This window comes from Purpureocillium lilacinum (assembly GCF_023168085.1).
Source record: "Purpureocillium lilacinum CBS 284.36 DNA, scaffold_5, whole genome shotgun sequence".
Classification (NCBI taxonomy): Eukaryota; Fungi; Ascomycota; class Sordariomycetes; order Hypocreales; family Ophiocordycipitaceae; genus Purpureocillium; species Purpureocillium lilacinum.
This window is the reverse complement of record NW_027072115.1, coordinates 3,582,943-3,606,671: the sequence shown is the minus strand read 5'-3', so window position 1 is coordinate 3,606,671 and position 23,729 is coordinate 3,582,943. Positions and strand designations below refer to the sequence as shown.

Below are 23,729 nucleotides of genomic sequence, written 5' to 3'. Positions count from 1 at the left end.
AACAGGTTTCGCCACGATGCAATGGAACCCCTCTGTCCGCACGCGCGCGGGACGGTGCGCCTAGCACGCGCGAGAAGAGGAGGGAGGATGGGGAGGGGGGGACTGAAGCGCCGTGCCCGTGGACACACGCTTCGGTCCCGAGCGGGGAGCACACGTCGCGGCAGACTCTCAGTCGACGGCGGGGGAGGGCCATGTCTCGGGGCGAGGGGAGGCATGCGAGACCAGACCTGCTGGGTGCGTGTGATGCAATCAATCGCGTTGGGCGCACGAGGTCTTTCGTCTCGGCCCCCCTCACCACCGTCGGGGGGTCTCGAGGGCGATCAGGAACAGAGCAGCGTTGCGACGGACTTGTCTGAGGCGATTCGAATGGCCCCCCTTGGATGCCATGCTTGGCTGGTTTGTTGGGGTCCCGTCCCGCGACGTGGAGGTGAGAAGCTTGGCCGGGCGTGCATGGCTGGCGCGCAGGCCCCAATGGCCCCCATCGTCGTCATGGGCGTCGATTTTGCTCGAGCCAAGAGCTTAGTTGCCGGTTGTGAGGGACGGGGCAAGGCGAGATGGGGCGCTGCGCCTGCGCATCGCGTGGAGCGAGCTGCGGGCACCACGCGGGCGGGCAGGCGACCGAGCCAGGCCCAGCCAGCACCAGGGTCCTCTCGACTCCTATGACAATTTGTCCATCATGGACCTCCGCTCGCAAGGCTCGGCCACGGGGGGGAACCAACGGCTCCGACGATCCGCATTGATGCCGCGACATGCCCCGTCAATGGATGGATGACGGGCGCGGGACAGACAGCCGGACGGACGGTGTCACGACTCACGACGAGCGGGCGTTGGTGTTGGCCGTGGACCATGACCATGACCATGTTCGGAACGCAAAGCACGTCGTCTTCCGAACAAGGTGATGATTAATGCCAGTTAAGCTTGAGCGCAGACGCGGGGCACGATTGCGCCATGACGTTACAAATCAATGGTCGAGTGCAGCACAGGAACGCCCGGGAAGCCCGTTCAGCTTCCTCAGCATAAAAAACCCCCAAACTCAATTCGCCCTTTAAAAAAGGCCCGTTTCGCCAAAAGCCTCTGTCTGTGAGGAGACGTTTTGTTTGTGACTGCCAAATCGTGTGAACGACGACGAAGAAGAAGCCCCAAAAACCCTCGGCGTGACTGACGAAGCCCGTGGCCGAACGACCCTGCGCGTCTAATTCATCGCATACACATACGTCACGCAAACCAAAGTCCCTGCCGCTCCGCCCCGACGACCGAACAGGAAGACGCCGTCGCCGCCATGTCGCGTCCTACCGGCCTCATCGCCTCCAAGGGCATCGAGCTCTTGACCTGGGGTACGTCATAACATGATATCCAGCCCACGTCCCGTCCCATGCCTCACGAGCCGTGCGCTGCGCGACCGCATCAGTGGCTGTTCTTGCGCAGTGCCCTGTCCTGCCCTGTCCTGCCCTGCCCTGCCCCTCGTCGTCGTCGCTCCCCTTCCCGCCGCGTCATGTGTCGCGATCCTTCGCGCGGCCCTCACCCCAGTCGACGGAGGGGGCGCGGGGGCCCTCTAACTTACCGCATCTCGCAATGAGAAAGATGGACTACTGACACACACGCCCCCCCTCCGCGCAGGCACGCCAAACGGCTACAAGGCCAGCATCCTGCTCGAGGAGCTCAAGGAGGCGTACGGCCTGCAGTACACGGCGCAGGGCATCAACATTGGCCAGAACGTGCAGAAGGAGCCGTGGTTCACGGCCGTGAACCCCAACGGCCGCATCCCCGCCATTGTGGACCACGACAACGGCGGCCTCGCCGTGTTCGAGGGCAACGCCATCCTCGGATACCTGGCGCGCCGGTATGACACGGAGCGCCGCTTCAGCTTTGCCGTCGACGACGACGACTACACCCGTGCCGAGTCGTGGATCGGCTGGCAGCACGGCGGACTTGGTATGTACCCCCAACCACCATCACCAAGTACTCCTGGTATTAACAACCCTACGGGTCCTATGCAAGGACAGGCGAACCACTTCGTCCGCTTTTCCAAGGAGAAAATCCCGTATCCCATCCAGAGATATGTCGGCGAGACGGAGCGGCTGTACGGGATCCTCGACGCGCGCCTCCAGGACCGCGACTACATCGTGGGCCCCGGCAAGGGCAAGTACAGCATCGCCGACATTGCGCTGCTCGGCTGGGTCAACGGCCTCAACTTCACCACCATCTCCATCGACCAGTTCCCCTCGGTCAAGTCGTGGCTGGCGCGCTGCTGGGAGCGCCCGGCCGTGCAGCGGGGCTTCACCGTCCCCAACCCGCCGTCCGTCTCGTCCCTCAAGCCGCAGGAGGGGGAGGCCGCCGAGAAGACGAGGGAGCTCAAGGAGATTGTCGACAAGGCGAAGGAGCAGTACGGGTACAAGTACGCTTCGCCGTAAGCGCTTGTTGGTGGACCTGGATCTGGATCTGGATCCGGGGTGCGTGAGTGAGTGAGTGGGTGACTTGGCCGCCCCGGACCATACGTAGTCGCTAGATTTGAATGCCGGCAGCGTGCTCTGCTGGCCGGCACGCTAGCATAATGAAAGGAAAAAAAAAGGCTTCATTCTTGCCATTGTGAAACCGAGAAACATCGCGTCAGTGTTGCTGTCCGTGTAAGTCGAATGCCCTCCATGTGCGCAAGGGGGCGTCAACTCGACAAGATACCATGGACTTGTTCACCGCCTGGCTTTTCCCACCTGGACAGCTAAAAACATGTAATTTTCACACCAAAGCTCACCCCATCCGAGGGCCACGCTCTGCCAATTGACATGTCGCTCATCGGTTGTTTCACCAGACATGTCGAAGCGACGCACAGTTGTCTGTCACGAATGACGAGCCGTGATCTCGAACGCAGCTAGATGTGAATCTACACGCTCTTGATATCCAAAAGGAAGGAAAGGAAGGAAAGGAAGGAAAGGAAGGAAAGGAAGGAAAGGAAGGAAAGGAAGGAAAGGAAGGAAAGGAAGGAAAGGAAGGAAAGGAAGGAAAGGAAGGAAAGGAAGGAAAGGACGCTTCAGAAGCTTCGGAAGCTTCCAAACCTACTCTCTAAATAATGACCATATCACATAGTCCATGACCTACAGTCACGGTCAGGCAACATTCTAGACATGTGGATATAGGTCCAAAGACACCGAGAGCAAAAGTACCCTGGGTGTTGCGAGAGCGAAAGATGTTTTGGCGCTGCCGACGCTGCCGATACTGCCGATGGAAGGCTAAGGGCACGACTAAGCCCGGCAGCGATATACCGAACGAAAAGAACGTTGCTCGCACCGCCGGAGGTGAGTCTTGTCTTGTCCCTGGACATGCCTAGAAAAGGAATGTTTTAGAGTTCAGATATCACGACGAGGGTTGCTGCTCTCAGCCGCATCAGGCCGTACCGGACAGCTGAGGCTGACCGGGCTGGCGCCGAGAGCGGCCCGACACTGTGTGTATGGCTGCTTGTCTGAGTTGACCGACCTCACCAATCACGGGTGAGCCTGTATTCTTTCCTTCGTGCGATATCTCTGTGCGATAAAGCTGGTGTTTCTTCTAGTAGATGTTGGCTGACGGAAGAAGCAGCACTATTCCTCGTTGCGTACATCTTCATCAGACCCTGGATCGGCGTGCTGTAGTCGGCACAACGCGTAGCATGACAGTCTCGTCTTCACAGTACGGAAAGCCATCAAGACACCTTGCAATGCTATCTGGCACCAAAAGTGAAGCCGGTGTCGCCCAATCGTCAGCTTCCTCGGAGAAGCTCTCATCAACCCCTGACTGTAGCATCCTTCGGCAGCCCTTCTAGCCGGCTTCCAATACAGTCATGCAGGTCCGGGAGGCGTTCGGTTGGACGGTGCAACCTCGGGGCGAGCTGCGTCCCAGGCTCCCAGCGCCCCAAAGGCAAAAAAGCATCGTGGGCGGCGTTCGAGAACAGCAACGGTGCCAGTCGACGCGACTATAATTGGGCATTCCAGCCCTACGCCACAGCTCTTTGACTTTCGGCTGCAGCCACAACCGGACACCCCGCGACCTCAGAGTGCTCGGTCGTGTCGGGCGATTGCGCGCCGTGGTGCTGAAGACGCACTCGGCGGCCGCAGTGCCGAAGAGGGGGCCTGGCGACCTGTAAACTTCCGGGGCTGACCGACGACGCGGGAGGGCCTCTATCAACCCAACTTCATTCACGATGTTTTGCGGGCACTGGATATGAGGCCCTTGTATGGCATGACTGTTGCGAACTCTTGTATAAATAAGTCCCATTCTCCCTTCCGATGAATCTGTTTATCCAACCCAAGCACACAAGCATCAGAGCAAACACCACCAGTCCATCTTTACCACCAACTCAAACAATCTCTTACAAGAACTTTTTCGAGATCAACACTCAATCACTCAAAATGTACGGCTCAATCATCAAGTCCACCGCCATCGCCTTCGCCCTCGCTGCCACCGTCAGCGGTGCTCCCCCGCCCTATCCCAACAAGTGCGGCGACATGGTCTGCCCGACCGACAAGCCGCTCTGCTGCGGCGTTTACTACAACGGCGGCGTCGGACTCGAATGCATGTCTGGCACGACCTGCCCCCCTATCCAGTATCCCACCACTACCACGACCACCACGACTCCCGCCAGCACCCCCACCACTACGACTCCCGTGACTACTCCCACCTTTGGGCCCAAGTGCGGCGATTCGTTCTTCTGCAAGCCCGGCCAGGTCTGCTGCACTCTTTATACATGCGCCGACAGCCAGGAGCAGTGCCCCAAGTAAAGGCAAGGAAGTTTCCGGATACTCGGCTGGAGTTGCTTGTGATAGAGGGCGGATAGACGGGAGCCTAGAATGAAGATCTTGGGTTACAGTTTCGATTAGACCAATTGTTTTCAATGACCTTTAATTTGACACTTTCGACTTAATCTATTGCTGGCCTCTCTTGCAGTGTTGAACCAAGATGGCTTGTAACAGTGACCCCCCGTTTTGTCCAGTCCACCAAGCCGTCGACACTAGATGCTCGGTCATATGCCACAGTGACCTATGTTTAATAAAGGAGTAGTGCTATTCGTAGAGCCAACTTTTGCTAGTTGTAGAGCCGTCCTACGTGCTTCTTGGCCGCGCCCGGCCCCATGCTACGCCAGCGATTTTTAGTATATAGGCATAGGACGATAGCGGCGCTCTGCCGATTGCTAGTAATTTCCTATTATGATATTGCTCTCGTTGCTCTCGTTACTCTCACACACTAGAGAACAATAGAGCATAGTGACTGGACATAGCCCTTGAGGCGATTGGCATCGTTGTCTACAAGCCTGAACAAGCCGCGCTCACGACAACGTTGCTACGGCGTGACCCAAGATCCCTGTATGTCTCAAAAGGACGACTTCGCATCGTGTCTAGCACCTTCCGGGATACCCTTGTGTCTCGACTTCGTCGGCTCTGCAACGCTCGTGGGCTTCTCGCACTGCCGTGATGCTGTCACCAGTCGAAGCCTACGACTGCCATTACTTCTGTCATTGCATTCATGTCAATTTCGCCATCGCAACTGCTACCACGGCGGATCCTCCAATCGCCGAAACAGAGCCACGAACTTCTGCCCCTTGTTCCTCTCCACCTTCTTCCCCTCCTCCGTCTCGCTCATCATTACTCGCACGTACTCGTCCTCCCGCTCCTCCTCCTCGGGCACGCGCTCAAACGACGGATGCGCGTCAAAGTGACGCACCATCCACTCGTGCAGCGCCTCCACGTCGGTGATGGTGTACACGATGCCGCCGGGCCGCAGCGCAAAGGCGTACTCCGAGTTGAGCGTCGTCGAGACGATTCGCGCCTTGTGTTTGCGCGCCTTGAAGTGCGGGTCCGGGAAGCAGATGAAGATCTTGGACAGTTGCCCCTTTTTGAAGAAGTTGGGCAGAAACTTCATCGAGTTGGCGCGCAGACACGCCGCATTTTGATATAGCCGCGCGGCGGCGTTTTGCTCTCGGAGCGCCCATATCCGATCCTGGACGAAACTAGTGACGCTTGTCCGGATTTCGAGGCCTGGGAAGTCAGCTTCGCTAAGGGTGAATGAGCAATGGGAATGAGCAATGGGCCGTACCGAGCATCAGCTTCTCCGGCATGAGAGGAGCAAGAGCGACGAGCAAGCCGCCGAAGCCGCAACCAATGTCGACAATCTCGACATCCTGCTTCATCCGCCGCGGTTGCGATGAGTCGTCGGGTTGGTCTTCACTGACGAATGCCGGGTAGTAGCTGGACCAGTCCATGGCCGCTGGTGATACTGGGCTGAGAAAACAGTCAACAATTGGAACATGACAAAGGCCGCAGGAGGAGGCTCACTATTCCAGCGTGTGATCTGAGAAAGGGTTCGCGTGGGCTCGCTGGCGATAGAAGCGCTTGCGGGGCAATCTGGCGAGGCCATCTTGACCCTTGGTCTCCTGGAACCGCTGGCGGTTCGCACGCTTATTCGCAGTGCCCGGCATTGCGACAAGTCCGTTCAAAAATGTGTCGTGAGAATGAGAGGTGAGTGAGTTCACGGCTTCTGTCCCGTGGTGTTGAAGTCAGAAAGTTTCCAAACGCCCTCGAAAGAGGAAGGCGGTGAACGCAAACTGCCGCCTTGTCACGGGCCGCCACTGGGACCCAGCTGATCCGCGGCTTCCCCAGGGGCTGCAAGCCATTTGGCCGCCTCCACCCAGGTCGTGACGAGGCGCTGACAGCTCCGCTCCAGCTCCCAGCGAGCTTCCAGCATCGACCATCACCGTCGCACACACGCCGCCTTCGCCATGGCAGAGTCTACACAGCAGTCGTCTTGGGTCTATACCGACTACTTGCTGCCGCAGTCATCGCTGCTGGTCCGTGCCATATCATTCATCAGCGTATGTCGCCCTTGGTCGTCCCGCGGCATGGCTGACACAGGCGCAGCTCCTCTTGGGCACCATCTTCCTTCTGCCGCTCCTCTTCCTTGTCGGCTACGATTTCTCGCTGTGGATATGGAGACATTACCGGAGCCGCTTTTCCCACCGCGATGCCGATGGCACTACGGCGAACCCCGCCGAGCCCGCGCCCGCGGCTGGCACGAGTGCCTTTGATCCGACGGCCCCGGAACCGAACAAGGCACGGAGACGATAACCGCACAAACAGGGCGTAGAATCACGCGCACATACTTTTAGCATTCACGAGCTTGGACTATTCTATGAAATTTGGGAGATGACCTTGATGAGGTCTGCCGTCACGCCCATGGCGGTCACGTCGCCGCCGGCGCCGGCGCCCTGCACGATCAGAGGGTTGCCGCCGTATCGCTCGGTGTAGAAGCTGATGATGTTGTCACTGCCCTTGAGGGCGGCGATGGGGTGCGATCGGTCAAACATTTCCAGCCCGACCTTGACCTTGTTGGCGGCGACGTCGATGCTGCCGACGAACCGGACGACCTTGCCCGCCTTCTCGGCCGCCGCCTTGGTCTCCTCCATCTGCTGGTCGAAAGCGGGAAGCTTCTCGAGGAACTCATCGCCGCTGCTGCACGATTCGAGCTCCTTGGGGATGAGGCTCTGAACGGGGAACGCCGTCGGAGACTCCACCGGGAGGCCGGCAAGACGCGCAAGGATGGTGAGCTTCCGCGCAACGTCGAGGCCGTTGAGGTCGTCACGGGGGTCCGGCTCCGTGTACCCGAGCGACTTGGCCTTCTTGACCTCGTCGGACCACTTGCCGCCTTGTCCCTCGGTCGGCGCAAACGAGTTGAAGAGGAAGGACATGGTGCCGCTGAAGACACCCTCGATCTTGGTGACCTTGTCGCCGGTATCGACGAGATCCTTGAGGGTGGAGATGACCGGCAGACCGGCGCCGACCGACGACTCGTGGTAGACCTTGGCGCCAGAGGTGGCGGCCGCGGTGAAAATGTCTTGCCACAGCTGGTAGGAGCCGGAGAAGGCCTTCTTGTTGGGGGTGACGATGCTGACGCCGCGGCTCAGCGCGAGCGGGTACAGGTCGGCGACGTCCTGAGAGCTTGTGTTGTCGACCAAGATGGCCTTGGCGGGGGCCGCCGCCAGGTAGTCAATCACCTTGGGCAGGGCCGGCGGGGCCTTGGAAGAGCTGGAAAGGGCCTCGATGGCACCGTCGATGCTGAGCTCGGAGTAGTCATCGTTGTAGAGGGCCTTGCGGCTGGTCGAGATGTAGCAGAGGCTGAGCTTGGGTGACGGCCGGCGGGTTGCGAGACTTTGGAGCTGGGACAGGAAGCACTTGCCCACGCCGCCGGCGCCTGTTCACACAGTTAGCTACCAGCTGGTCAATCGCCTTGCCAGCTTACACGTACCGATGACGGCAATAAACAATTGGTTAGTAGCAGGCATGTTCGCTTGTATGATGTGCGTGTGTTGCAGGAGTCAAATTTGGGAGCTGCCGATAGCGGGGAACTATTGCACCAGAGGGTGACGGCACCGGCATCGCAGGTGGAGGGGTTCTGTGGCTGACGGAGGTGTGGCTGCTGTGGCGTCTGCTACTCTAAGGCGACCAAGACGCCGCGACACCTTGATCTCAACAACCTCGTGGACAGCACCGCCGGACAGTACAACCTTGCACGACCAACTGCACCCAAGACCCTCTACTGAGCTGCATGAGCATAGGGGATGCTGCGGCCAGTAGTTAAGGTCCCATCTGAATGTTGCTCAGCGCCAGCTATCGCGCAGAGCTTTACTCTTGAGCATACGCAAACACCGACTCAGACACGGCACGGGGTCCGGCCGTCCAACCGCAAAAGATCACGATGCCTCAAGATCCAAACTTGTACGGGCAGCGGCCAGCCAAGAAGCAGAAGAAGCAGAAGCGGGGTACGGCCCTTTCAACGTCTCTAGACTTCAAGGCCCAGCTCTCATCACTCGTGTCCAACGCAAGCTCTTCCGGTACGACATCCGGACGGGCTAGGCCATCCAAGGCGCCCAAGGACGACATCTTTCGTCATAAGCCTAAGCAAGCTGAGAAAGGTGACACGAACAAGCTGGTGCTCAAGGAGGTAGCAGGCACGGAAGAGGAAGCGGAGCAACTCGCACGCGCAAAGCGCAAGCTGGAGGACAAGGCGAGGCGGTACGCGGCAATGAAGCGCGGGGACTACGTTCCCGGCGAGAATGAAGCAGAACCGCTAGTGGACTTTGATCGGAAGTGGACGGAAGGCAGAGAGGACAAAGACGGGTATGCGTCGACGACCAGCTCCGACAGCGACGAAGACGAAACGGCCGACGAGATCATCGAATGGGACGACGAGTTTGGGAGGCGCCGGCGCGGCACGAGAGCCGAGAAGGAGAAGATGGAGCGGAGGGCACGGCGAGGCCTGCTCGGGGCCGAGGAGCTGGAGCGCATGTCAGCACGGCCAGCGGCGCCGAGCCAGCTCATCTACGGCGACGCGATCCAGTCCATGGCATTCAACCCCGACGACCCAGACAAAATGGAGGAACTGGCACAGAAGCGCGACCGGAGCGCCACGCCGCCCGAGATGAAGCACTACGACGCGGACAGAGAGATCCGGACCAAGGGCGTCGGGTTTTACAAGTTCAGCAAGGACGAGGAGGGTCGGAAGCGGGAGTTTGCGTCGCTCGAAGAGGAGAGGAAGCGGACGGAGCAGGAACGCAAGGCGCGCGAAGACCAGAAGGAGGCGCGCCGACGGGAGATTGAGCAGCGGCGGCGAGACATGGGGGCCAGACGGGCGAAACGCCAGGCGGACAGTTTCCTCGACGGGCTGACGGACGGCTGACGGCGTGGACGGGACGGGATTGGTCGCGTGGGGGACAGAGCAAGGCGAAGCAACATGCCAACACGACGGAATACGATGCGACCTGAGCATGCAGGCAGTGCCCACGAGACGGCGCAGCTGTCCAGCGTTTCATTCGACTTGATGCTGTTTAGCGTGCGAGAAGGACCGCGACAACCGTTTAGCCTCAGCCACGGCCTCTGGACATGTGTCCTTGGACCCGGCGGTTCTCGTGGCAGGACTCGTTTCCCTTGCATGTCTGTCGCCGAAGCGCTGATGGGGCGCGTGCGAGATGGCTTTCCGGTGGGCCAATGGCCTCGCCGGCTGCTCTCCACGACGGCTGGCGTGCGTGTCCCAATTTCCCCACGGCCGCTGTATCCGGAAGTTGTTGCGCCTAGCGGGCTCACATGCGCTGCCGTGAGGCTCTTTTTCGCTGGTGTCTTTGGTGGTCCCTGCTGGTTCCGTCGGCGGGCGACGACGGCCTGCCGCGTGAGACGCATCCAACGTTGCGCAACGTGCTGACGACGCAGGCAGGCAGTCGGGAGCTGCTCCCGAGATGCTCTGCGTCCAACGGCGCGTGCGCTCGGCGGATTGTGGGTGCGGAGGAATTCGCTGCGTCGACGGGAGGGTTTTGCTCGTCGTCCTGCGATGCAAAGATGGCACGCAGACCAACGGCTACGTCCGCTGCTTGATGCCGGCGGCGAGGGGCCCTCCGGGGCTGGACGGTTGCTTCAGGACACGGTTCCAGGGCGCATTTGGCGGGGGTCTCGGGGGCTCTCCTGGCAGGCATTCGCAGGCCTGGGGGTGCTTTTGGTGCGCCGGCCAGAGTGGCTTGGGCGATGGCCTGCAGGAGGACGAGGCGCTGTGGCCCCTTTCGGCGCTAGCGCGAAAAAGCTGTGACTCACCACCGGGCCGACCCACTTGGCGGAGAGGTACCTAGGACCGGCATACTGCAGCATCGCCGCCACGTGCAACTCGCGCGGCGCACTGTTACTGCAGCATCCGCTGGACCGCCCCGCGGTACCCTTACCCTTGTCGCACACATTCCGCGCGTTGTTGCCTGAGAATTATTACAAATGGCCCCAGGTTTCCACGCCGTCGGCTCTGCCTCTTCCCTCTCTTTCCCTTCCACCCCCAAAACATTTTCACCACAACCAGAACAAGATATCACGAGCGCCTCAGGCCGCCGTCAAGATGCTGTAAACAACCCGCCTCGAGCGTTGTCCCCCCTCAATCCGTCAAGATTCCGTCTTTAGACATAAACAACATACACCCCACTCAATCCCCCCCCAGTTCAAGTCACCTTTTGGTAGACCTGGACTTCAGCACCGCTTTGAATAGCATCAGCTCGAGTTCTCCGTCCTCAACCGCCAACATTTCGGCCCAAGACTTTTCAGTCTTCACCACGGATTCCCAACCATCAACATGGCTTCCCAACTCCGCCTCCGCCTTGCCGGCACCATCCGCGCACCAGCTCCAGAACCCGCCCGAGAGCCCTCAGCAGGACTTTGTTCTGTTCGACAATCCGCCTCCGCGACAGTCCCTTAATCGGTCCTCTGTTCCGCTGTCCAACAACAGCCAGCGTCGTCATTCGTATCACAACCGCCGCGACAACAGCAGCAAGCTAGTCTCGCCAAACGCGGTCCAGAATCAGCGCGTGGCCCAGCTCCTCCGCGGTATCGGACACCAGTCTCTGTCTTCCGTCAACCCCAACCGTTTCGCCAATCAGTTTTACGCTTCATCGGCTCCATCGTCGACCGTCTCCTTGAATCAGAATCAGCAGAAATCTAGAGTCGCTAGACCTCCTGTTCCGTTGTTCAGTCAAAGCGCGGGTAACGTCCATCAATCCGCCAAGATGATGAACGCTGCAGGTTTGTCATCACCAAGCCAACCGGGTCATGTTGCATCTCGCTCACACTATCCCACAGACGTCGACTTGGACGAGTTCACCGCCTTCGAAGGCGGTGCTTACACGGCCTTTTCGTCCCCGGCGGTCCCCTCCGCCGTTGACTTTGGTGGCAGCATGTCGAGCTCCACCTCCAACTTGGGCACCGTGTCACCCCAGGACCTCCTCGTGCAGGAGCCGTTCATGTCGGCTCCCAACTCGAGCGCCCTGACGGCACTGACGTCGCCGTCCATCTACAACGAGTCTCCGGACTTTGATGGCTTCGACGTCTCACCCAACTTTGGAAGCACCGACCTCGATGGTTCGGGCGACCCCTGGTATCCGCTCTTCCCTCAGGAGTCCGTCAGCGGCCCTGAGCAGACGCGGAGCCTGGACAACTCGCCCGCCCAGCAGTCGGACGACATCGACTCCGTCGGGCAGGGCTCTGCCGGCAGCGGCAGGAAGAAGGGCTCAGGCTCCCCCACGGGCCGCCACTCTTCGGTCGCTGGCGTCAACTCGCGCAAGCGAGACAAGCCCCTGCCGCCCATCATTGTCGAGGACCCCCACGACACCGTGGCCATGAAGCGAGCGCGCAACACCCTTGCCGCCCGAAAGTCGCGTGAGCGCAAGGCTCAGCGATTCGAGGACCTCGAGGCGCGTATCGCGAAGCTCGAGGCCGAGCGTGACCACTGGAAGAAGATTGCTCTCTCGCAATCTGGCGCGCAGTAATCAAAAGTTTTGTTCTTTCCTTTTCGCCAGTTGATGCTTGGGACCGTGAGGGAGCTTTCAACGTCTTGTTTTGTTAGTCGGGTTCATAATTGAGAAATCTATTCTTTTGCGCCATTCATCTGACCCTCGATATGTGACTGCGCCGTGCATGTGGCGCTGTACTATAGTGTTATGGAACGAGCAAGCCTCGCCGTCTCGAATTTGTCTCTTTTGAATGCTGAGCTTCACGCATAGTGATTCTCTGCTGCAAGCATGCAGTAGTACTTACTGCGTTTTCTCAGACGTCTCTCCGAGCGGATGCTGCTCACCTGATCCACTTGATGTTGCTTGCCACATGGTGATACTCTGCTTATCGTCCCCCACGTGGATCCTCCTTGGGTTGCGTACCAGACCCCGGCAACTCACCGTGGGACTGCGCAATATTGGCCCACACAAGCTGTACAAGCGTGGTATGCTTGGCAGGGAGGTTTGCTGGGCATATGGAAGGTTCCGCTGTGCATCATCGCCGGAAGGACGCCGCCTTCCTCCCTCCAGCTTGTACATAACAGAGTAGGTGAAAGCTACGGGCGCAAGCACGGCCACTCACACCAGGACGCGGCGTAGGCAGTACAAGCCGCGTAACACGCACCTCATGCGTGATGCCGTCTGATGCCTCGTGTGTGATGTCGATGGCGACGCCGGCGTCCTGCCGAACTGGTAACCCGGACCTCCGCCGCCGAAAGCTTGCGCCCATTTAACTCTGGATCCGGAATGCAGCGCGCGAGAACGGGCGTCGTCACGTCAGCAGAGAGCTGTTTGGCGTGTAGACGCGTGGTCCCCGCGCCTTGGCAGAGAAGGCTGTTCGACGACGACGACGACGACGACGACGACGATGACGGACCGCGCTATTGGCAGAGAGCTGAAGCTGTGCCTCTTTTCTCTCTTGTCATCGGCATTGTTGGCCGCACGAGGACGGAAGGGGAAACGAGCCCGGCATGGCCTAACCTGGGTTGTGGTCGAGAGCTGGTGTCAAACTGTTGGGGACGCGCGCACCGGGGGGGTTGGTTGCCGGCGCCGGCGAGGTTGAAAAGTCCGGCCCCCGAACGGCGGGGGGGTCTTGCGGTTGGTTGCCTCGGTTGGCGGGATGCGGCTCCGCTTTCTTCTGTGCGGCGTCCGTTGCGCTTCCTTTGCAGAGATCATGTACATTTGTTGCAGCAGAACAGGCACAGCATACGGACGATATGCAAAGTAGGGGATACGACTGATGGCGTAAGTTGATAATGTGTTGGAGCGCGTGTCTTTTGACCGCCGTCGTCTGGCTCCTTCGCTAGCAATACTTTGTGGTCGGGGCCGGGTTTCAGAGACGGACGAGCCACTTGCACCTAAAACTAGGCGTTCCTGGATCTAAAAAATTGTCCACGGAACCCTTCCCGGCCGGCATGATGACAATCTTTTTCCTTTGCCCAAAACCCCGGCCCGGCGCGGGTCGACATGAATCGCCGGCGCACCCACTCTCTTATACTCGCGGGCCAGATACGCTCGCCCATGGGCCATCCATGGACCATGACGTTCCCCAACAATCGGAAGGGGGTCTGGTATTTTTCTCATCAAGCTCGAGGCTAATTCAGCTGGTCGTGGCGATGACGAGCTGGTATGAATACCGGGCCGGGCCACCACCACCCTGCTCAGTCGTCATGAGGCATCTGCGAGGACGCTGAGAACGACGACCCTCACACACCCGTCCCTGTCCATTTCGAAACCGAACCGAACCCAAACCGACTGCGACTTCGACTTCGACATGGCAGCAGCAGCAGCAGCGGCAACAGCAACGCGCAAGGGCCCCGCCATCGCCGGCTTCACGGCCCTCTCGGACCAAGTCTTTGTGCGCGACGCCAGCAGCGACGCGGTCCCGCGCAAGGGCAACGACCCGACGACCGTCATCATCTACGGCTGGGGCGACGGGCTGCCCAAGCACGTCGCCAAGTACGCCGACGGCTACCGCGAGCTGTTCCCCGCGGCGAGGCAGGTGGTGGTGCTGTCGCCCATCTCGCGGGCCATGTTCTCGGACCTGCGGCAGCGCTCCGAGCACATGGAGCCCGTCGTCAGGGCCGTCTTTGGCGGCGACGAGGCGGCGAGAGGGCGACGGGGCAGCAGCAAGGCCGAGAGCGAGGGGGTGCTCATCCACACAATGTCCAACACGGGGGCCGTCAACTACGCCGCGACGCTGCACGCCTACCGCGAAGCGCACGGCGGCGCCAACGCCAACGGCAAGGCGACGACCGCGTCATCGCCGCCATCGCCCACCATGCCCCACCAGCTGCTCATCATGGACTCGACGCCCGGCAGCACCGACATGAGCACCTCCAACGTGGCGCGGTGGTCGCGCGCCATGGCCATCGGCACGGCGGCCTGGTTCCCCTGGCCGTCGGCCGTGACGCAGGCCATCTGGGCGACGGTGCTGTGCCTCAACGCCATGTACGCCTTCCTCATCGGCCGCGAGAGCGCCGGCGCCTGGAGCCGCCGCGCCGTCAACGACGAGGCGTACGAGGCACATGCCGCGCGCAAGCTCTACATGTACAGCAAGGAGGACGACCTCATCTCGTGGGAGGACATCGAGGCGCACGTCGCCGAGACGCGGGAGCGCGGCTGGGAGGCCGACACGGAGCTGTTTGAGGGCAGCGGGCACGTCGGCCACATGCGCAAGCACCCGGAGCAGTACTGGGCCACGATCCGCGCGTCGTGGGAGAGGGCGACGGCGCGGCCGAGCAAGTGATGGAAGTGATGCTCCCCGAGCTCGGCCCTGATCGTTCAGCCGCCGAGGGAAGAGCGCGTGTGGATGGGAATTATAACATGATGTGCGGATTTGCGAAACTTAGACTACTTACAACACCACCATAATGATTAATGACAACGGCATGCCGGCAAAGGCAGACAGACAGATGAAGCTCTTGGGCCAAAAGCACGTGTCTTCAAATAGCGCAAAGCAAGATGTGCCTCATAGCAGCGAAAGAGCGGTAGATATGTAATGCCAACTGCATGTGCCGCCGACCATGATACGACCTCTCATTGTATAGCAGCGGCCGCTAGTCACTGGCCTGGCTGGCAGGATTAACAGGCGAGGCAGCGTCGCGGGTACATGCGCACATGTAGAGTGGCTTCGGCCACAGACACATAGTCAACCACACCCGAATGCCGATTTGCGAAACATGGACTGCGTACATGGGATGACTTGCCGAAGCAGTTACGCTATATTATGCAGTATTAGGCACACCGGCAGGCTCTTGGCTGGGGGTCCCGCCTTTTCAAAGCGCGAGCCGCTCTTCTCAGCCGAGAAACAAGGCGCATAGAAGCCATGTCCATTCTTGTTCCCAAAGCCCATGCGCTGTCCTTCACGTAGCAATGATCGAGTCAGCTGTTGCTGCGCGCACCGATGAGATGACAGGGCCGGCGAAGATCGATGCACGTTGCAAAGCTACGCAAGCTGTGGTTTCCACGACCACAAGTCGCTGCTGATATCAATGCACATATAGTGTCTATTTGGTTGCTGGGTCCGCCTCGCCTCGCTTACATGGCGACTCATTAAATTCTCTATGCTACTGGTTGCATTGCCGTGGGGGACCTTGCTGGCCTCGGGCCAGAGTCGCAAGATCTGCGAATGCATTGACCGTGACTAACACCGCCCAAGGACCAGGTTGCTGGCACACTCTGGGCGATCGGGAGTGTTCACGGTATGGCACTCGTGCGTCCCATCTACTCCCCTTCTCCAGAGGCAGAAGGCACATCCGAGCCTGTCGCGTCCAAGCTCTCGATGCATGAGCCGGGCTACGAGCAGATTCATGCCTCGCAAAGTGCCAAGAAGTCGTGCACAACGCCAAGAGGGTATTCAGAGAGTATTACTCGTACGAGGGCAACGGCATTTCTCTTTCATTGCCTTGTTCGAGGTCCAATGTGACCTTGCCCTCATTGCAACCGAATAATGCGCAGAAGACCACAGTATCATCCGTCTGCGCCTCAGCCGATCTAGCTGGGACTCAAATAGCCTCGAAATCCTTTCAAATACAGGGCTGTATTCCCATCTTGGATCATCTCAGTCTCTAGTCAGTCACTCATTCACATCCCTCATTGGCGCCTCACCCTTCTCTACCAAAACAAGCCGAAGAAGGCAGCGCTCAAAACATGAAGGCCGCCGCCCTCATCTGCGTCACAGGCTCTGTCGCCGTCGCGCTCCCCGGTCCGTCGACCGCCGGGCGCGGGGTGCAGCCGGCCTCGGAGAACGAAAGGCGCAGCACATTGAAGCCCTTTGTGCCCAAGATGAGGGTCATTCTCCCATTATGCTTTCCCAAAGACCGCAGGGCCAGGCCAACCAACGAAGACTGCGGGACGGCCCTCTACTGCCACTACTGGGAGGTGAAGAAGGATTCGGATCTGTTTTGGGAGCGAAAGTACCCGGACGAGGCCGCTTGCCTCCGAGACCACGAGACGGAGGCCGAGCACAAGAAGAAGAAGCTCGCGCGGGGCCCGCTGCTGGCCTGGCAAAAGGGGAGTCTGCCGGCCTGGCAAGAGGGGCGTCAGCCGGTCGAAGAGTGCAGTGTGAACCATGTGGACGAGGGCGCATGCGGCACCGAAGCGTACTGTTTGTCGTATAACAGGAAGCCCGTGCCGGATAACAAGTATCGCAACGCATACGACTGCTTCGAGGCGCACGACGATCCGCCCACGACAGCTAACCCACCCAAGCAGAACGCGAAGCCCACTGAGGAGCGCCCCGCGACGCCAAGTTCCAGCAAGGAACTGCTCGGCTGGGCGGCACCCCCGTCGAAGAAGCCCTTCCCCGAGCTGGATGGATGCACGGCGAAAGAGCTGGCGCCTCTGAGCCTCGCCGAGCAGGCTGCCAGATGCGGCACCGGGAATATCTGCCGGAACATGGGGGGGTTCGATGGAAACTCGCAGGCATCTCGGGAGTGCTTCGACAAGTTCGTGGATCCTCCCACGCGCCCCAAGAGCATACTGCCTTACAAGATCGGCACCTTTAATCCCAATGGGGCCCGCCAGACGCAAGACTGTGTGGACTACTCATCGTCGGAGGACAAGTGCGGCACCGCGAAAACGTGCTCCTTGTACAATAATCTCATGGAGCACGACGACATGTATCGAAGCGAAGCAGACTGCCTCGCCGCCCACGGGCCAAAGCGGCTGTGGCCGTTTGTGAAGGCCCCAGCAAAGTCACCCGAGGGATGCTCGCGCCTTTTGGCCACAGACGTGCGGTTTCCCGACACAGCCAACCGATGCGGTACAGACTTGGCCTGCGAGGCCATGGTGGGAAGGCCCGGGCAAAGGTTCGACAACGAGGACGACTGCTACGCCGCCTTCGAGCCTCGCCAGGAGGAGAAGCCCAAGGAGCTGAAGGACTACAAAGTGGGAACCGCGACTGGTAGTGAACTGGCCTTTGAGTGCAACGATTTTGGCTTGGACCAGGATAAGTGCGGCACCGCACGTTATTGCCGTCTCTTCTCGCTGCGTAAGAGCGATCTGTATAAGAGCAACCGGGACTGTCTCGACCACCACAAGCCGCCTCCCGCCGATGCCTCACGTTAGCCATGCCCGAGGGTTCTAGCCCTTGCGTCGAAGAGGAAACCATTTGGCTCCAGGCCAGCCAGTGGGCAAAGGTGGTTACGGATGTCCACAAGGGAGTAGAGAAGGGCTCTCGCGGCAGGATGAGGAGTGAAGCGAGAGCGACTGAGAATCCAGATGTGCTCTGAAGTATTACGAGCCAACCATAGTCGCAACATCGTCTAAGCAATAAGTTGTCGCGGGAAACATTTGCTGGAGCATGATGCGCAAGTGATGGTGCGCGTGCCTCTTCCCTTGAGATGGACAATCCTGTCTTGCAAGTGAGTAAGTGAGCAAACAATAGTAGTAGCCAGGCAGTTCCGCGTAGAGAAAGCTCCAAGCTCACTCTGCTTTGCTGGAGTCGTCACTGCCCTTGCCCTCCGACTTACACACCTATGAAGTAGAGGCGCTGGTGCCAGTAGAGGCAAGGCAGTGCCGATGGTGGAGCCAAGCATTGACTCCCTCGAGACTTAGACGGACCATCCAGGAGCACGGTCAAGGTCAGGCAAATTGCACAGATGTCGGGGGCCTCACCAACAAGAGTCTCCTCTCGGCATCCAGGATAATCCAGCCTGGCCAGGTGGGGCTTTTCTGCAACAGCAGCAACATGTCATGGTTCAGCGCCGCATCTTTACCGTCGGGATTGTGGTCCAGCTTTGGCACGGTGGGCTGCTGTTGTGGATTTGTGGGATGACTGCCCGGCTTTCCGTTGTGGGTTGTGGTGTGGTGCCGTGTACTCGTAGGCACGATATCAGCGATAACGCTGGCTGGCGTGACCATTCAGCACGCAGTTGTGGAAGAATCCGGCTCGCTTCTGCGTCGCTGATGCTTGGATTTCAGTTGTCAGATGATATGTGCATGTGCATCACACAACGGGGCTGCTCCAGCAAATGCGCGGTGGACGAATAGTTGCGGCCGGCCCTCCGCCGCCGCCGCGGCCAGTAAAAGCCGGCCCCGTCCGGCGGTCCGGGCTGCCGATGCGGGGGCAGGGGCGGCCACCTGGAAGCAGTGGGCGCTGTCCCGCTCTGCCCTGGGCGGTGCCGTAGCAGTGCCACGCGCTCATGGAGCTCCCACGTCCCAACGGCCGAACGCAGGCCCCGCCTAGGTGCGGTGCGTGCGTCTCAGCCAGCGGGAGCCTATATTTTGGGAAGTAGATGTGAGATGCGGGCGGCGCTCGGGAGCGGTCACAGAAGGGGACGAAAGCGTGGACGTGGCCGCGACGTGACGGAAAGGCGAAGATAAGAATACCTTACGGTCCTGCGTAGTGCACGCTCGCAGGCACCGGCAACTCTCACGCAGTCACTGATGAGAGGAAGTCAGGCTCGTCGACTCTAACGATCTGTGTCGTCGCTCTCTGCGGCTGCGCACCGAGAGAGGGGCAGCTGAACTGTCGTTCGTCCTCTGGCAGGAGGCTCTGGGCAGCTTTTCCCAGGGACGACGGCGAACGCAATCGATCGAAGACCGCCTGCTGGAACGCAACGTGATAGGGTCGGCAGGCCGAGCCGGGAGAAAGAGGGGGGGGGGCGCGCTGCAGCAGGATCTGGGTCGGCGTTCGAGAGGGAGGGAATGCCAGAGGTTGGTATCGACATGGCTCACCCCTCGGGGCGGACGTCGCTCCGATCTCGACCTGAGGGGCCAGACAGAGTTGGACGGATGGCAACAAAGAGCATCGACTATTGGACTGTCCGTCCAGCTCATAGAGGTCAAACGCCGACCTGCCAGTGCGAGACGGAACCTGGGGAACGAGGGCAGCGTTGAAGTCGCAACTTGCAAGAGCCTCCAGTCAAGCCCTCAGCCCCATGGCGTCACCGATCACCAAGCTGGGCGACGCCCCCCGCGGCACTGGCGAGGCAGCTGCAGCGGCCACAGGCGGCACTGTGCCCTACTTGTGCTGGACCCTAGGTGCAAGGTGCCCCTCCCCAAGCCTCCAGCTCTCCAAGCCCGCCTCCACACCTCAGTGGGATGGAACCTGTAACCAGTGCCAGGCGGCCCCCTCCCCGCAACCTTGGAACGCATCGCCCCCCATTCGCCAGCGCGCTCTCCCCATTGTCCGTAACGAGCAACGCGGGCCCCGGCGCCTTTTTCTCCCCCCAACTTCCCGAAACGAACAATAATTCAAACACACGACCGACGACGAACTTGTATGTCACGGCGAGCGGCGAAACAAACAGAACGAAGCGCGCCCACCCCCAAGTTTTCGTTGCACCCGAACCGACTGCTCAAACCTTGAGAGAGTGACTGATGAGTCCCGCCCGCCGCCCTCCCCCCAGAAGGGGAAAGGCATCATGACCACATGACCCCCCCCCCCCCTCGTGTTGAGGTTCAGGTTTTGTTGAACGACGCAGTACAGTATTGTTGTTTTCCTGATTTACTGTACGGGAGAGGAGGGCCTTGATGGGAATGCCCTGTTCCCCAAAAGTGCTGCTACTCTACAGAGGCCCCTTGATCGATCCGGGTCACCTACCGAGATGGAGGGTTCGGCGTGGGCGAGGCGCAGCTGACTCGAATCACAGGGTCGCGGCGGCCACGGAGACACAGACGCGCGCGCACAGTTGTGGTCTGCCTGCCTGACTGACGTAGTGGAAAGCAATCTTCGGGGTATGTAGTGCTGTACTGCGAAAGCAAAGATGAGTAGAGCTCCGCAGCTAGCCGGGTACGTCGTCTCGTTCCGCCCACGCACAAAGCTGCCAAATGCGACAGCAGCGCCGACTTGTACTGTATCCTTTTGGATCGGGGCAATAGCATGAGGCGCGTGCATGAGAAAGTATGGGGCCCGGGATCGGCTGCGTGTGCCCGGGGCGCGAGCCGGGCTGGTGAGGGAGGTAGGCTTGGTAGGTGAGTGACCTTGCCCCGGCCCGCCGCGCCAACCGGCTCGCTGGGCGGCGGGCGGGAGTTGCGCAACAATCAATGGCCTTTTTGGGTACTGTATGGTATGGTATGGTATGGCATGTAGTACCCTTTCCTTACTATGGGTCCCGGTCCCTGTCTTGAATGTCCGCTCGTTCGTGGGTAGGTACCTGGGCGAGAAGCCATGGGCCACTCGTCCGTGTACTTGTACGTAAGGAAGAAGGGGCCATGACCGGCATCGTGAACACCTCCCCTCCTGCTCCTCCTCCTCCCCTCTCTCCCGCTCCCTCTACCCAGATCCTCTCCCACCTCACCATACGTAACCTCAACAGTTCCCAGCCGGCCCGGGACGAGAATGCCCTCTGCACCCACCTCGCCCTCTCCGCCTCTCGTTCCACTACTCGACTGCTACGCCCACCACCTTCCGTTATAAACACGAACCAAGGAGGGTAGCAAGGAAGAAAGAAGACGGCATCACTGCCCACGCGAAACAGCAAGCCACGGGCCAAACGCCAGCATCGTCATCAACGAGACCAAGATGGGTTCCCAGGGCAGCGTCATCCGCCAGCTCCAGCCCGAGGGCCACCCGCGCTCCTGGCACCGCGACGGCTTCTTCCTCACCACCGACAAGGCCTTTGTCGACCCCGCTACCGTCAACGACGTCTTCGAGTCGGACCTCATGTGGTGGAACGACCCCCTCGAGCCCAAGCAGATGCAGAAGATGCTCGAAAACTGCATGACCCTCACCATCTTTGCCGTCCCCGACACGGCCGACGAGATGCAAAGTGCGTCGTACCCCACCGCCTCCCTTCCTCGACAGAGTGCCCCTTCGAAGGACGCGGAGACAGCGCTGGGCGCCAATCACAGTCCCTCCTCGAACGCTTGGTTACTGACTCGCAGCCAGAAAACGGCGGTCTCCCCCGCGTGACGCAGCAAGGGCCCAACTTCCGCTTGTGTGGTCTCGCCCGCGTCGTCACTGACTACGTCACCTTTGCCTACCTCACCGACGTCTTCGTCCTCGAGGACTTTCAGCGCCGTGGCCTCGCCTCGTGGATGATGCGGGCCCTCAAGGAGACGGTTGATGAGTGGCCCAACCTGCGCGGCCTCATGCTCATGACGCACGACAAGGCCGCCGCCCGCATGTACCAGCGCGAGCTGGGCGCCGTCGACTTCGACAAGGGGCCCTCTGCGGGGCTGGTCATGCTAGAGATGGGCGGCAAGGGGATGAAGGACGTGCCCGACGAGCATTGAAGCCGCGGACCCGACTGATGAGAAGCATTTTTTTCATGACCAGCACAGGGGCCGCCGCGGAGTCGGCGTGCCGCACCCTGCATTTCCGTAACGGCGCATCTTCTGCATTTTGCTTTTTCCTCCCTCGATGCTCTTCTTTGTATTTAGATGCGAGCATTGGCCTGTCACCTCGACGCCTTGGATTGCGCCGCCCTCATTTCGACGGCGCGTTTGTACGGCGGGGCGATGGGAGGCTGGACGGGGTCCAACGAGACGTAGTCCTCTGGGAGTTGGTACGAGGCGTCCGAGTCAAACGCCGATAGATCGCCGCAAGCAATAAACGGCGCAATCCATCTTGTGCTCCGCGAGCTGCCGTTTGGGGCCTCGTTGTCGTCCATGTCGTCGTAGGCTTCAATCTCAACCACGCCGTCGACGCCCGCAGCACCCTGCGCGGCCACCGTCGCAGCATCGCCATCCGGGGCGGCGTCCCACGTCCCCCTCACCGGGTCTTGCATGACGGCCGCCGCCACGACGGGGAGCTGCATCTCCCTCTCCCTGGCCATGGCGTCGAGGCGGCGCCCGACGCCGAGGGGCTCCTCGAGGCTGGCGCGGAAGCCGGCGGGCGGGCGGAAGTTGAGGCAGACGATGAAGGCCTCGACGCTGCTGGCGCGGCTGCTGCGGGGCTTGGCGACGACGACCCTGTCGAAGAAGACCTTGAGCTGGGCGTAGAGCACGTCGACGTTGCGCCCGCGGAAGATCTTGGCGACGAACTTGCCCCCGGGCTTGAGCACGCACAGCGCGAGGTTGAGCGCCGCGAAGAGCAGCTGCGACTGCACGTAGATGTCGAGGTCGTGCAGGCCCGTCACGTCGGGCGCCCCGTCGCTGATGACGAGATCCACGGGGTGCGACGCCTTGCCGCCATTGTCACCGCTATTGTTGTTGGTGTTGCTGCCGCTGTTGTTGTTGCCGTCCGGGCCGTCGGACTCGGGGCTCGGGTCGAGGGCGCGCAGGAGCAGCGGCACCGTCGCCGGGTGGGTGATGTCGGCGCGGAGGGTCGTGATGCCGGCGAGGGGCGAGATGGGCTGCAGGTCGATGGCCACGATCTTGACGCCGGGGCGCGGCTGCGCTGGACCGTCGGGCTTCGCAGTCGTCGTCGCAGCTGCTACCGCGTCTGCTGCATCATCACCGGCCGCAGCGTCGACCTTGGCGTCGGGAAACACGGCGAGCATCCGCCTTCGCAGCTCCGCGTCGCGATCCCGCCACGCCGCGCGCCCAAACCGCTCCCCCTTGATGAGCACGCGCGACAGCACCTGCGACCAGCTGCCCGGCGCGGCGCACAGGTCCACGACGCGCGTGACGCCCGAGAAGAGGTCGAATTCTGCCCGGTGTCAGCGTTTCGTTCCCTTTTTAGCACCCATACGTTCCCCCCGTTCCGCAACGCACCCTCGTCGAGTTGCAGGAGCTTGAACGCGCTGCGCGCGCGCCAGCCCTGCTCCTTGGCGAGCCGGTAGTAGGCGTCGCGCTTGTCCTTGGACGACTTGCCCATGGTTGTGTCGTGCCCGGGTGCTGGTGACTGATCTGCCGCTGAGATTGGCGTTGGATGTAGACGTCAGGCTGGCGACGCAAAAACCTTGGAGCTTCAAAATTTCGGTGCTGCCCCGCCGCGGGGTGACACTACCCTAGATCGAGACATTGTTGCACAACAAGTCATTGCAATTGATCCATTCTCATTGCAATTGACATGGAAAAAATCGAT

At 60.4% G+C, this 23,729-nt stretch overlaps 11 protein-coding genes across 11 annotated transcripts; 8 read left to right on the top strand and 3 right to left on the bottom strand.

The window, feature by feature from the left end:
• Window positions 1–1,279: 1,279 nt before the first annotated feature.
• PLICBS_007691 (uncharacterized protein) lies at window positions 1,280–2,411 on the top strand (the record flags this gene model as incomplete). The annotated part of the gene is made up of 2 exons (XM_065601226.1): window positions 1,280–1,334; window positions 1,618–2,411. 2 exons carry the CDS (start codon window positions 1,280–1,282, stop codon window positions 2,409–2,411), a joined length of 849 nt encoding a protein of 282 aa, XP_065457298.1.
• A 1,968-nt stretch (window positions 2,412–4,379) lies between these two features.
• On the top strand, window positions 4,380–4,748 carry PLICBS_007690 (uncharacterized protein; the record flags this gene model as incomplete). Its single annotated transcript, XM_018321152.2, has 1 exon — window positions 4,380–4,748. One exon carries the CDS (start codon window positions 4,380–4,382, stop codon window positions 4,746–4,748), a length of 369 nt encoding a protein of 122 aa, XP_018181049.2.
• Window positions 4,749–5,514: 766 nt separating this feature from the next.
• PLICBS_007689 (tRNA (guanine-N(7)-)-methyltransferase (tRNA(m7G46)-methyltransferase)) lies at window positions 5,515–6,226 on the bottom strand (the record flags this gene model as incomplete). Its single annotated transcript, XM_018321151.2, has 2 exons — window positions 5,515–6,002; window positions 6,061–6,226. 2 exons carry the CDS (start codon window positions 6,224–6,226, stop codon window positions 5,515–5,517), a joined length of 654 nt encoding a protein of 217 aa, XP_018181048.2.
• A 516-nt stretch (window positions 6,227–6,742) lies between these two features.
• Window positions 6,743–7,088, top strand: PLICBS_007688 (uncharacterized protein; the record flags this gene model as incomplete). The annotated part of the gene is made up of 2 exons (XM_018321150.2): window positions 6,743–6,835; window positions 6,882–7,088. The coding sequence occupies 2 exons, from the start codon at window positions 6,743–6,745 to the stop codon at window positions 7,086–7,088; spliced, it is 300 nt and encodes a 99-aa protein (XP_018181047.2).
• A 62-nt stretch (window positions 7,089–7,150) lies between these two features.
• Window positions 7,151–8,302, bottom strand: PLICBS_007687 (uncharacterized protein; the record flags this gene model as incomplete). The annotated part of the gene is made up of 2 exons (XM_018321149.1): window positions 7,151–8,211; window positions 8,266–8,302. The coding sequence occupies 2 exons, from the start codon at window positions 8,300–8,302 to the stop codon at window positions 7,151–7,153; spliced, it is 1,098 nt and encodes a 365-aa protein (XP_018181046.1).
• A 413-nt stretch (window positions 8,303–8,715) lies between these two features.
• Window positions 8,716–9,696, top strand: PLICBS_007686 (uncharacterized protein; the record flags this gene model as incomplete). Its single annotated transcript, XM_018321148.2, has 1 exon — window positions 8,716–9,696. One exon carries the CDS (start codon window positions 8,716–8,718, stop codon window positions 9,694–9,696), a length of 981 nt encoding a protein of 326 aa, XP_018181045.2.
• A 1,191-nt stretch (window positions 9,697–10,887) lies between these two features.
• PLICBS_007685 (uncharacterized protein) lies at window positions 10,888–12,307 on the top strand (the record flags this gene model as incomplete). The annotated part of the gene is made up of 2 exons (XM_018321147.2): window positions 10,888–10,892; window positions 10,987–12,307. 2 exons carry the CDS (start codon window positions 10,888–10,890, stop codon window positions 12,305–12,307), a joined length of 1,326 nt encoding a protein of 441 aa, XP_018181044.2.
• Window positions 12,308–14,084: 1,777 nt separating this feature from the next.
• PLICBS_007684 (uncharacterized protein) lies at window positions 14,085–15,059 on the top strand (the record flags this gene model as incomplete). The annotated part of the gene is made up of 1 exon (XM_018321145.2): window positions 14,085–15,059. One exon carries the CDS (start codon window positions 14,085–14,087, stop codon window positions 15,057–15,059), a length of 975 nt encoding a protein of 324 aa, XP_018181042.2.
• Window positions 15,060–16,462: 1,403 nt separating this feature from the next.
• PLICBS_007683 (uncharacterized protein) lies at window positions 16,463–17,881 on the top strand (the record flags this gene model as incomplete). The annotated part of the gene is made up of 1 exon (XM_018321144.2): window positions 16,463–17,881. One exon carries the CDS (start codon window positions 16,463–16,465, stop codon window positions 17,879–17,881), a length of 1,419 nt encoding a protein of 472 aa, XP_018181041.2.
• Window positions 17,882–21,281: 3,400 nt separating this feature from the next.
• PLICBS_007682 (uncharacterized protein) lies at window positions 21,282–21,994 on the top strand (the record flags this gene model as incomplete). The annotated part of the gene is made up of 2 exons (XM_018321143.2): window positions 21,282–21,528; window positions 21,648–21,994. The coding sequence occupies 2 exons, from the start codon at window positions 21,282–21,284 to the stop codon at window positions 21,992–21,994; spliced, it is 594 nt and encodes a 197-aa protein (XP_018181040.2).
• A 164-nt stretch (window positions 21,995–22,158) lies between these two features.
• PLICBS_007681 (uncharacterized protein) lies at window positions 22,159–23,519 on the bottom strand (the record flags this gene model as incomplete). Its single annotated transcript, XM_018321142.2, has 2 exons — window positions 22,159–23,351; window positions 23,417–23,519. The coding sequence occupies 2 exons, from the start codon at window positions 23,517–23,519 to the stop codon at window positions 22,159–22,161; spliced, it is 1,296 nt and encodes a 431-aa protein (XP_018181039.2).
• Between the last annotated feature and the right edge of the window lie 210 nt (window positions 23,520–23,729).